Source organism: Rana temporaria, chromosome 6 (assembly GCF_905171775.1).
Source record: "Rana temporaria chromosome 6, aRanTem1.1, whole genome shotgun sequence".
In the NCBI taxonomy this organism is placed as follows: Eukaryota; Metazoa; Chordata; class Amphibia; order Anura; family Ranidae; genus Rana; species Rana temporaria.
This window is the reverse complement of record NC_053494.1, coordinates 59,660,763-59,673,837: the sequence shown is the minus strand read 5'-3', so window position 1 is coordinate 59,673,837 and position 13,075 is coordinate 59,660,763. Positions and strand designations below refer to the sequence as shown.

The 13,075-nt window shown below is 46.0% G+C and overlaps 1 protein-coding gene across 1 annotated transcript in view; it reads right to left on the bottom strand.

Annotated features, from left to right (window-relative positions):
- Positions 1-9,673, bottom strand: part of GDE1 (glycerophosphodiester phosphodiesterase 1) — a 43,468-nt gene extending 33,795 nt beyond the window's left edge. The window contains exons 1-3 of the mRNA XM_040356888.1: positions 9,226-9,673; positions 4,238-4,413; positions 1,538-1,643 (exon numbers count right to left, since the gene is read on the bottom strand). Coding sequence (XP_040212822.1) covers positions 1,538-1,643; positions 4,238-4,413; positions 9,226-9,477 — 534 coding nt within the window. The 5' untranslated portion in view covers positions 9,478-9,673. The remainder of the gene's footprint in view (positions 1-1,537; positions 1,644-4,237; positions 4,414-9,225) is intronic.
- Between the last annotated feature and the right edge of the window lie 3,402 nt (positions 9,674-13,075).

The following is a 13,075-nucleotide window of genomic DNA, read 5'->3' as shown; positions in this document are numbered from 1 at the left end:
AGATCCAGGATGGGCCTTACATCGCCATTGGGTTTCGGAACGATAAACAGATTGGAGTAAAAGCCTAGCTTGTGCCCCTGAACGGGTACCTCTATGATTACCCTTTGATCTAGAAGACGATCCAAGGCTGATAGCAAGGCAGCCTTCTTTGCCGGATCGCTTGGAATCCTTGATTCTATTACAAGGGATGTTTACATTCCTCGTAATAGGAATAAAAGTGATACATTTTTTTTTTTTTATTTCAGTGTAAAAATATATAAAATCAATAATAATAAATAAGAAAACAAAAAAACATTTTTTTAAAGCGCCCTGTCCCGACGAGCTCGCGCGCAGAAGCAAACGCATACGCGAGTAGTGCCCGCATATGAAAACGGTGTTCAAACCACACAAGTGAGGTATCGCCGCGATCGTTAGAGCGAGAGCAATAATTCTAGCCCTAGACCTACTCTGTAGCTCAAAAAATGCAACCTATAGAATTTTTTAAACGTCGCCTATCAAGATTTTTATGGGTAAAAGTATGACATAATGCCACGAGCGGGCGCAATTTTTAAGCGTGACATGTTGGGTATCATTTTATTCGGCGTAACATTATCTTTCACAATATATAAAAAAATTGGGCGAAATTTATTGTTGTCTTATTTTTTAATTAAAAAAAGTGAATTTTTTCCAAAAAAAGTGTGCTTGTAAGACCGCTGCGCAAATACGGTGTGACAAAAAGTATTGCAATGACCGCCATTTTATTCTCTAGGGTGTTAGAAAAAAATATATATATAATTTTTGGGGGTTTTAAGTAATTTTCTAGCAAAAAAAACAGTTTTAGTCTTGTAAACGCCAAATCTGAAAAACAGGCTCGGGGGTAAAGTGGTTAAAAGCTTCAACAAAGCATCCTGAACTTGCTTTAATCTTTGCAAACTCTTACTATACACGCTGCTCTTCTACAAACTAAAACTATTTTTTAACAAAGTCTTACTCTTCTCCCCCTAACTGCACTTTGTTGGTGGTATATTCTTATGAACATGGTACTATATTTATATATGTAATTCTTTGGTCACTACAGTGTATATATAAAACATAAAATTCTCTTAAAACAACAGTAGCTGCATACATACTTAGGATTACTATGTTGGATATACTGTATATTTGTTATATATTATTTTCCATCGTATTTTAAGGACTTTAAATAAAATTATATATTTTGGATGACTAACAATTTTGTTTGTGACAAAAGTATAAACTACAGATATATGAATAGCAGGTTCTAGCTTTTTTGGTTACTAGATTTATGCAACGTATGTATTGATTGTGCATGTGTGTGTTTCTTTATGAAATTAGCTTTTCTTTTTATTTCCTAGAATATAAAAATGACAGCTGCAGTTTGACCATTTGTTACAGCAAACACTCTTTACATATGAGCACATCTCTGTTCTGCGTGGCACATTTGTGTCATTGCATGATCATTGACACTCAATATAAGGAAAACCAAACACTGACCCAGACCCACCTCTACTTGCTACCTGTCAGATCATGCTGTCATTACCTGAGTGGCATGGCCTTTGACATCAAAGTAAATCACCAGATTGTGATGTATACATTCTTTAATTGCCTCCTCCAGTGTAGGAACCTTTTCATTATTATACAGGTGCCTGTAGTGAGAGACAGAAATTATATAAAACATTACATCAAAAGTGGAGAGTTTTAATATCAAAGCAATGCTACTTTTTATCATAAATAATGCAAAACTCTGTTTAATTTGAATTAAAAAACTTGGTCCTCTAAATAAAAAACTTAAAAGGTTATTTCACTTCTGGAACATCTTTTCTAATAAAGTGACCATGAAGACAGGGTGTCCCAGTAGGTTAAAACAAACCAATCAGCTAGGGCAGGGCTCGACAAATCCCGGGCGCCAGGTCGCCATGGCGACTAGAAATAGGGTCCTGGCGACTTGGCTTGGAAGGGGGGGCAAATTGTGAGCTGGCGCCATCTGGTAGTGAGCCGTTGGTATTACAAGTTATTACCACCAGATGTGTAAGCTGGCGCCATCTGGTGGTGGCCGTTGGTATTACAAGTTAAGCATTACAAGTTAAACAGCAATTCTAATGTAATTTTTCACTATTTTCACTGCCATCTTCTTCCCTCTAATTAGAACCCCCAAACATTATATATATTTTTTATCCCAACACCCTAGAGAATAAAATGGCGATCGTTGCAATACTTTCTGTCACGCCGTATTTGCGCATAAGACAACAGTAAAGTTATTTCCATTTTTTTTAATATTATGAAAGATAAATGTTACGCCGAGTAAATTGATACCCAACATGTCACGCTTCAAAATTACGTCCGCTCGTGGAATGGCGTCAAACTTTTACCCTTTAAAATCTCCATAGGCGACGTTTAAAAAACTCTACAGGTTGCATGTTTTGAGTTACAGAGGAGGTCTAGGGCTAGAAGTATTGCTCTCGCTCTACCAATCGCGGCGATACCTCACATGTGTGGTTTGAACACCATTTACATATGCGGTTGCTGCTCACGTACGTGTTCGCTTCTGCACGCAAGCTCGTCGGGATGGGGCGCGTTTTCTGGCTCCTAACTTTTTTAGCTGGCTCCTAGATTCCAAGCAAATTTGTCAACCCCTGAGCTAGGGTCTCTTGCACACAGGCATCTAAGCCCATGCAATATTAATTTAGGTGCATTCCCCCCGCTTGGAAAGCCCAGATACGTCGCAGAGGCAATGCTTTACAGCAGGGGTGTCAAACTGGCGGCCCTCCAGCTGTTGCAAAACTACAAGTCCCATGAGGCATTGCAAGGCTAACAGTTACAAGCATGACTCTCACAGGCAGAGGCATGATGGGACTTGTAGTTTCGGAACAGCTGGAGGGCCACCAGTTTGACACCCCTGCTTTACAGGCTCCTAAGTAATAAATGCACATTTTTTTTTTTTTTACATGCAGAAAAATTGTATATATTTTTATTTTTAAAGGTGTACTTAGCCTTTAAAGTAAGCCAGTCATGAGTGAAAGGTGGAGGCTTCCATATTGCCATCTGAAGGGGGATTCTTTCAAATGACCACAAATGTACACAGCACCCCCCTGGCCATTACACTAATGTACCTCAAGCTGTAGATATTGTAATTATTAGCAGGGGATTCCTGAGCTTGTTACTGTATTTAAAGGGTTCCTCCATGTTAATAAGGTTGAGAAAGGACACTGTTCAACTGAATTAGTCAGACAAGATCGTTATTTCCTGTTTGTTTATTCTCACTACAGGCCTCTGGACCCTTCTGAAGCACTGTGTCACTGGATTATGCTGTTGGCTGCAATTTTGCAAATGGTGATAACGGTAACTTAAAAATTATGAAAAAAAAAAAAAAAAAAAGGGTTGAGAAAGGCTGCTCTAATCTATAAAAGCACAGCCAACAGTGGTGACTGACAGTTCAGAGCGGTGGAGAGAACTGAGTGACCAGCGGTGTTTGATTGCTCAGTTCTCACCCTTATACCACGCGTACACACGCGGACCAGTTTCAGCAGACATGTTCGGTCGTGTGTAGGCCCGAGCGGACAGGATTCCAGCATACATTTGCCCGCCGGGCCTTTTTCCAGCGGGCAAATATTTCTGGACTTGTTTTAAAACAGCCCGCTGAAATCCTGCCCGCTCGGACATGTTTGGTCGTCTGTACAGACCTACCGAGCGCCCGCCATCCCTCGCATGCGTCGAATGACTTTGACGCATGCGTGGAAGCATTGAACTGGCAGGGCCGCCCACGTCGCCGGCGCGGACACGCCCCGCGTATTGTTTACGCACGGATTTCTGTATGATGGTGAGTACAGCCACCATACAGAAATCCCCGGGCAGACATGTACGGTGAAAATGGTCCGGCGGACCGGTTTCATCGTACATGTATGCTTGTCTGTACGCGGCCTTAGTGATGGCAGGGGACAGATGCAGCGTCAGATTAATGCTGCACCTAGATTTATCATTTAAAAAAAATACCCTAACCCCTACTTCTCTTTTAATTCTAGACCAGCAATACGGGTTTATTTCTGGATTCCAACAAATAAAATTATTAATGGTGAGAAGTTTCTGCTGCTGAGAACTATTGGAAATAAATGCAGAAGAGGCACTGTTCTAGAAGCTCAAAGTAAACTTACAGTAAACAAAACAAAAAAAAAGGTTTCTAGTAGGTAACAGGCACCACAAAGTGACAAATCATCAGCACTCTGTGATAACCTACAACACTCACCGTAATCTGTGTTTAGCAGCAGGATTGAGCTTTCTGATCTCTGCAAATGTAAGGTCCCTTAGACTGCCAGTACCATCTGTTGTTCTGTCCACAGTGTCATCATGCATGAGAATAGGAACTCCATCTTTAGTAAACTCCAGGTCCAGCTCTACCCCAGTTGCACCATTCTTTGCAGCCTGGAAGAAACAATGGCCCAAGTTTAACAAATTGCTTGCGTTACAGTGGTCAAGTCAGGAAGTGATGAAAAATCTCCCCAGCAATAAAAACCTAGAGACAAATACACATATGTCTGACCCAAAGAGCATAAAGTATGAAAGAATGTAGGCATCTCGCTTTTACAGGGCGTAAGGGCTTATTCACACACAATGTGCAGTGACCTTTGCTAGTCTGCATGTTCACACCAAAATACTGCATTGAGGTGGATTGCATTTTCCACAATGCACTATGCAGCTCACCTAAAGTCAACATTTGGTCTCTAATGAAATGTCATTTGTGACATTTCAATAAAGCAAAATAAAACAAAAATGCGTTTTGCATTGTAAAACCCAAAAAACACTGCCCATACACATCAGACACCAGTCCACATGCTAACATGGATTGTTTCCTGTGGTGAACTCTGATGATCATGGCGAGTATATAAAGCCACCAATAGCTGTCAATGCCTGCCCATGGGAGCAGCCACCGGATGAAAGGGCACAATTTTGCTGCACCAAATGGTCTCCTGTATGTTTTATAGGCTGAATTAAAGGATACGTTTACCTTCGGGAACATGTAACAAATTCCCACTCCTGCAGTCGCTAGGCAATCCAAGCCCTCTGTGTGACAGCAGTACAGGAAGAAGTTCCATTTACCAGCTGTCACTTATTGAAAAGAGCGCGGCCGTGCATGGCTCCACCCACACAGCCAAGTCATTCCACAGCCAAGTACCGAGATCGGCATGTAGTTCTCAATGAACTACCACGGTGCTGTAGTTCATTGATTCTTCCTGTCAGTGTGAAACTGCCTGCGGGCAAGACAGCTTACACTGACAGGGTCAGATTCACAAAGGTATTACGCCTGTGTATCTATTGATACGCCGGCGTAATTTGAAATTTCCCGCGTCACATCTTTGTTTTGAATCCTCAAAACAAGATACGACGGCATCTCGGCTAGATCCGACAGGCGTACGTCTTAGTACGCCGTCGGATCTAAGCTGCAATTTTTCGGCGGCCACTAGGTGGCGTTTCCGTCGAATTCCGCATCGAGTATGCAAATTAGCTAGTTACGGCGATCCACGAACGTACGTCCGGCGCATTGTTTTTACGTCGTTTGCGTGCGGCTTTTTCCGGCGTATAGTTAAAGCTGCTATTCTGAGGCGTACTCAATGTTAAGTATGGCCGACGTTCCTGCATCCAATTTTGAATTTTTTACGTTGTTTGCGAATAGGAATTTGCGTAGAATGACGTCACCGTCGTAAGTATTGGCTGGTTCCGGTTTAATTTCGAGCATGCGCACTGGGATACCCCCATGGACGGCGCATGCGCAGTTAAAAAAAAACGTTGTTTACGTCGGGTCACGACGTATTTACATAAAACACGCCCCCATTACATCCATTTGAATTCCGCGTCCTTACGCCGCCAGAGATACACTACGCCGCCGTAACTTACGGCGCGAATTCTTTGAGGATTCGAAATAAAATAAATAAGTTACGGCGGCGTAGTGTATCGTAGGTACGCTGCGCCAGGCGCAAAGGTACGAGGATCTGGCCCACAGTCTGCATGAGACCCGCATGGTATCAGCAAACAGCTTTTCCAGGCTAATAAAAAAATAAAAATAACTATAGTAAATGCACATTTTTATTACCTGCAAAAAAATTGTGCATTTATTTTATTTTTTTAAAGTGAACTTATCGTTTAGCACGATAGCATTTTAAGATTGCTGCATTATTTGCACAGATCTGTTTTCTGCACTGTACATTTCAGCATTTTGAATCCGTTTTTATTATTAAATATGCAGTATTGTTATTAAACTATAGTGTGAATCCAGTGATAGAACCATTCAAAATGAATGGCAATCCAACACACACACATACATACAGCACTGCAAAACGCACTTGTGATACAGTGTATCCAAAAAGTATTCACGGTGCTTCACTTTTTCCATATTTTGTTACCTTACAGCCTTATTCCAAAATGGAATAAATTCATTAAAAGTCTGATTAGATAGCTAGCCCCCTGATGATGTGCAAGGGCCCGTGTGTGGTAGAGAAGCCAGAGGTGATACTGATGTCGCACATCCCAGGAGGACGCAGGCAACTGGGACTTCATTCTTGCCCAGGCGAAATAGCTGCAAGGAAATGTCCCTAAAGAAAATCAATAGGGAAAATGAATATCCAATTATGGGGAAGGGGTGGGGGGTGTTCAACGATGTAATTATTGGAATTAAAGTATACATTTATATTATAGTATAAAAATAAAATGCGAGCAGGCAGGCTTTTTATTGCAGAAGAGATATGCTTCTGCTTTGGTTCTAAAGTAAAAAAAAAAATTAATGCATTAGTAGTATTAATTGCCCATACATGCGTAAAACGTGCCTAAGCAATAGGCACATTTATAGCTAGATTCAGGTAGATTGCCGCATCTTTAAGGCGGCGTAGCGTATCGTATTTACGCTACGCCGCCTTAAGTCAGAGAGGCAAGTACTGTATTCACAAAGCACTTGCCTCCTAACTTACGGCGGCGTAGCGTAAATGGGGCCGGCGTAAGTGCGCCTAATTCAAATGACGATGGGGGGGCGTGTTTTATGTAAATGTTTGGTGACCCGACGTGATTGACGTTTTTTTTACGAACGGCGCATGCGCCATCCGTGTACATATCCCAGTGTGCATTGCTCCAAAGTACGCCGCAAGGACGTATTGGTTTCGACGTGAACGTAAATTACGTCCAGCCCCATTCACGGACGACTTACGCAAACAACGTAAAATTTTCAAATTTCGACGCGGCAACGACGGCCATACTTAACATTGACTAGGCCAGCTATTTGTTGGAATACCTTTACGCCGGAAAACGCCTTACGTAAACGGCGTATCTTTACTGCGACAGGCGCACGTACGTTCGTGAATCGGCGTATCTAGGCATTTACATATTCTACGCCGAACTCAACGGAAGCGCCACCTAGCGGCCAGCGGAAAAATTGCACCCTAAGATACGACGGCGCAGGCTGTCGTATCTTAGCTAGGTTTAAGTGTATCTCAGTTTGAGCATACACTTAAACTTACGACGGCGCAGATTCCGAGTTACGTCAGCGTATCTACTGATACGCCGGCGTAACTCTCTCTGAATCTAGCTATTAGCGATTGAATATTTATTAATTTCAATGGCTAAATAAATGAATCTTCTGGCCAATGAAATGAACGCACTTGATGCACCTAAATGCGTTTGTGTGGCTTGGGTGCATTTTTTTTAAGCTGTTTTCTACTGTCAGCTACATGTTCTGTTTACATTCTGGCACGGTGCCTGTGTACCAAGATGACTGAACATGTATGACATCATCCAATGCCACTCTGGCCAACCAGGATGACCGAAGACTGCTGCCCGGAATAACCCGGGGAGAAGACACTGGCACTGAACCACTAAAGCAAAGGGTAAGAAATCTGGTATTAGTTCCACTTTTGGCCTTTTTCCCGTGGGCTTTCCGATCAGGTCCGTCTGTCAGTTTTTCAGGCGGAACTGATCGGACACTCCATTCACCTCAATGGAGCGGCGGATGTCAGCGGTGACTTGTCCACTGACATCCGCCGCTATAAGATCCGTGAAATCCAGGCGGATGGTGACTCGATTTTCCATCCGTCTGGAGGATCGGATGAAAACAGACAGGCGATCCGTTTACATCCGATCTCCCCATAGAGCAGAGCAGGGCTCTGACAGGTCCATCTCAGCACAGTGAGCGAGCGATGGACTTGTCATCCACCTGCCCAGCGGGGGATGAGAGGATCAATTCCCGCTGAGCAAGCAGAGTCTGTCAGACAGACCGCCCGTGTGAAATAACTGACGGGCGGGGGACCGTAATGGTTTGTTTACATGGGGGGCTATACTGCAGGTCTTTGTTTTCCTGGCATGAGGATATACAGCTGTTGCATGCATCCTTGTGCCGGAGTACCATTCATTTCTCCACGGGACACGTGGCACAGCCAATGTCTCCTAATATGACACCATGTATGCGGGGGACCTGCGCCCACATCATATTAGGACCGTGCAGCTGTGTGTCTGATTAGAAATAAATAGGGTGCCAACACAGGGATGCAGTAAAGCGCCCCATGTGAACGAGCCCTAAGGCCCCATTCACACGGACGGACCGTTCAGATCCGCCTGTCAGTTTTGACGGCGGACCTGAACGGCCGCTGCATGCAGTCCTATGGAGCGTCGCATGTCAGCAGACATGTCCGCTGACATCCGACAATATGGCGATACGTCCATATCCATCCATGGCGGATCGGGTGAGATCTGATGAAAACGGACATGCTGTCCGTTTTCATCAGATCGCTCCATAGGAATCAGCGGCGCTGCACAAGCCCCTCCCCGCTCAGTGAGCAGAGAAAAGCTTGTCATCCACCAGCTCAGCGGAGATCTGCGGCCTGATCTCCCGCTTAGCTGGCGGGAGCAGGCGGACTCCGTAGCGACGGAGTCCGCCTCGTGTGAATGAGGCCTAAAGGAGCACTTTAGGCTTCATGTACACAGCCACAAGAGGGCGCAGAGCGTGCATGGGGCACAAATATCCGGGGTGCAGTACTCAGCCCCCTAATACAATAAATGGCTATATACAATTATAGTAGAGTTTACACCACGGCTTGCATAAACTTGCACTTATACGGCCATAGCCACAGGCGGGTCACCTTCATAAATAGGCCATAGAGTATGAATGGGACCCTCCAGCTCCCATGATATCACCTCATAGAATATCATAGAACAAGACACAGACAGCGCGGCATTCTGAGGTCACAGGGTACTGACCAGGCGAATGGCAGCCAGGGTGTTCTCAGGACCGTCATGGGCTCCTCCTCTGTGGGCGATGACTGACACCTTCCCCCCGGGTCTGAGGACATGAGAGGCCCGGGACTCGGGGACGGGGGGGAAGCGGCAGAAGAGTAGGACGAGGTAGAGGCCGCTGGACAGGAGACAGGAGAGGAGAGGACTGCGGGAGAGAAGCAAACATGACACGAAGAGAACCGAGAAGGACAGCAACAGGCCCTCACCCCACAGCATGGCTCAGCCCGGCCTAGTGAGCCCTCCAACGGCCTAGTGTGCCCCCTGTACACAGCCCGGCCTCCTCTGCCCACAACGGCCTACCCAACGGCCTAGTCTGCCCCCTGGACACAGCCCGGCCTAGTCCGCCCTATACTGCCCCCCGCACTCAGGCCGCCACAGTCCTCCCAGTTCGGCTCTTCCCTGTCCTGTGATGAGAGTGAGGCGGGGAGAGGAGCGCACGGACGCTGATGTCACTGCAGAGATGTATACATGTGTGTGTTATGTCAGGTGGAGGGAGCACACATACCAGGGGAGAGGAGAACTCTGCACACATTATACCAGGAGAGGAGAACTCTGCACACATCATACCAGGGGAGAGGAGAACTCTGCACACATTATACCAGGGGAGAGGAGAACTCTGCACACATCATACCAGGGGAGAGGAGATTACCAGGGGAGAGGAGAACTCTGCACACACCATACCAGGGGAGAGGAGAACTCTGCACACATTATACCAGGGGAGAGGAGAACTCTGTACACATCATACCAGGGGAGAGGAGAACTCTGCACACATCATACCAGGGGAGAGGAGAACTCTGCACACATTATACCAGGGGAGAGGAGAACTCTGCACACATCATGGAAGAGAACTCTGCACACATCATACCAGGGGAGAGGAGAACTCTGCACACATTATACCAGGGGAGAGGAGAACTCTGCACACATTATACCAGGGGAGAGGAGAACTCTGCACACATCATACCAGGGGAGAGGAGAACTCTGCACACATTACACCAGGGGAGAGAACTCTGCACACATTATACCAGAGGAGAGGAGAACTCTGCACACATTATACCAGGGGAGAGGAGAACTCTGCACACATTATACCAGGGGAGAGGAGAACTCTGCACACATCATACCAGGGGAGAGGAGAACTCTGCACACATTATACCAGGGGAGAGGAGAACTCTGCACACATTATACCAGGGGAGAGGAGAACTCTGCACACATCATACCAGGGGAGAGGAGAACTCTGCACACATTATACCAGGGGAGAGGAGAACTCTGCACACATTATACCAGGGGAGAGGAGAACTCTGCACACATCACACCAGGGGAGAGGAGAACTCTGCACACATTATACCAGGGGAGAGGAGAACTCTGCACACATTATACCAGGGGAGAGGAGAACTCTGCACACATTATACCAGGGGAGAGGAGAACTCTGCACACATTATACCAGGGGAGAGGAGAACTCTGCACACATTATACCAGGGGAGAGGAGAACTCTGCACACATCACACCAGGGGAGAGGAGAACTCTGCACACATTATACCAGGGGAGAGGAGAACTCTGCACACATTATACCAGGGGAGAGGAGAACTCCGCACACATTATACCAGGGGAGAGAACTCTGCACACATTATACTAGGAAAGGAGAACTCTGCACACATCACACCAGGGGAGAGGAGAACTCTGCACACATTATACCAGGGGAGAGGAGAACTCTGCACACATTATACCACGGGAGAGGAGAACTCTGCACACATCATACCAGGGGAGAGGAGAACTCTGCACACATTACACCAGGGGAGAGGAGAACTCTGCACACATTATACCAGGGGAGAGGAGAACTCTGCACACATTATACCAGGGGGGAGGAGAACTCTGCACACATTATACCAGGAGAGAGGAGTACTCTGCACACATCATACCAGGGGAGAGGAGAACTCTGCACACATTATACCAGGGGAGAGGAAACTCTGCACACATTATACCAGGGGAGAGGAGAACTCTGTACACATTATACCAGGGGAGAGGAGAACTCTGTACACATCACACCAGGGGAGAGGAGAACTCTGTACACATCATACCAGGGGAGAGGAGAACTCTGTACACATCATACCAGGGGAGAGGAGAACTCTGCACACATTATACCAGGGGAGAGGAGAACTCTGCACACATTATACCAGGGGAGAGGAGAACTCTGCACACATTATACCAGGGGAGAGGAGAACTCCGCACACATTATACCAGGGAAGAGGAGAACTCTGCACACATTATACCAGGGGAGAGGAGAACTCTGCACACATCATACCAGGGGAGAGGAGAACTCTGCACACATTATACCAGGGGAGAGGAGAACTCTGCACACATTATACCAGGGGAGAGGAGAACTCTGCACACATTATACCAGGGGAGAGGAGAACTCCGCACACATTATACCAGGGAAGAGGAGAACTCTGCACACATCATACCAGGGGAGAGGAGAACTCCGCACACATTATACCAGGGAAGAGGAGAACTCTGCACACATCATACCAGGGGAGAGGAGAACTCTGCACACATCATACCAGGGCAGAGGAGAACTCTGCACACATTATACCAGGGGAGAGGAGAACTCTGTACACATACCAGGGGAGAGGAGAACTCTGTACACATCACACCAGAGGGAAAGGAGAACTCTGCACACATCACACCAGGGGAGAGGAGAACTCTGCACACATTATACCAGGGGAGAGGAGAACTCTGCACACATTATACCAGGGAAGAGGAGAACTCTGCACACATCACACCAGGGGAGAGGAGAACTCTGCACACATTATACCAGGGGAGAGGAGAACTCTGCACACATCACACCAGGGGAGAGGAGAACTCTGAACACATTATACCAGGGGAGAGGAGAACTCTGCACACATTATACCAGGGGAGAGGAGAACTCTGCACACATTATACCAGGGGAGAGGAGAACTCTGCACACATTATACCAGGGCCCATCAGTGCCATCTTATCAGTGGCCATCCATGCTGCCTTGGCAAAACGAACCCCACCAAAATGGCGTCTATCCCTTAAGTACCCCTCCCCAGAATGCACAGCGGGTTGACCATGCCCCCTGAGCTGCTTCTGGGAAAGAGATACCCAATGCATCCAGCCTGCTGCCTTTCCAACCTTGACCTGTGCAACCCAGCTGAACTGAAACAGAACCAACAATTTAGCATTATTATTCTGAGCTAAATTACAGCTCAGGCAACTAGAATTTAACATTAAAGCGCATATTCAATGGGATGGCGCTACACATGCATATCACATGACACCCTGACATCTGCCCTAACAGCAAGTGAAGAGCATTGAAGGGTAGTTATTAATGAACCTTCTTTTCCCTTTGCAGTAAAATCACTGTTGCTTCTACCTGCTTGTTTAATTCATACAAAGCTATTTGCAATAATCTATAATATAGTATTCCACTGTGCCTGCAGAATATTTTGGTTTGGGGCTCATTTACACTTGTGGATATGGGCGGTAAAAACAGGCGGCTGAGTCACATTTTTACCACCCTTCCAACTGCCGTGGGTATACGATACTTTGCTTCAGGTCAAAAATTATACCCCCTGGCACTTTTGGCAAGCCACCGCCAAATGCAACTCAATAAAGTGAATGGGGCCATGCAGCAACCACAATGCAATCACGATTAATGCACACAGTTGGGGCACAGTGAAGCAGCATTTACAGGGTTAAAACTGGCAGTAAGGATGCCGAACAATATAGCCTTATAAAAGAGAACGCCAATTTTCCTCTCTGAACTTTAGAGAATCTGCTTTGCCTTAGTACGTAATGT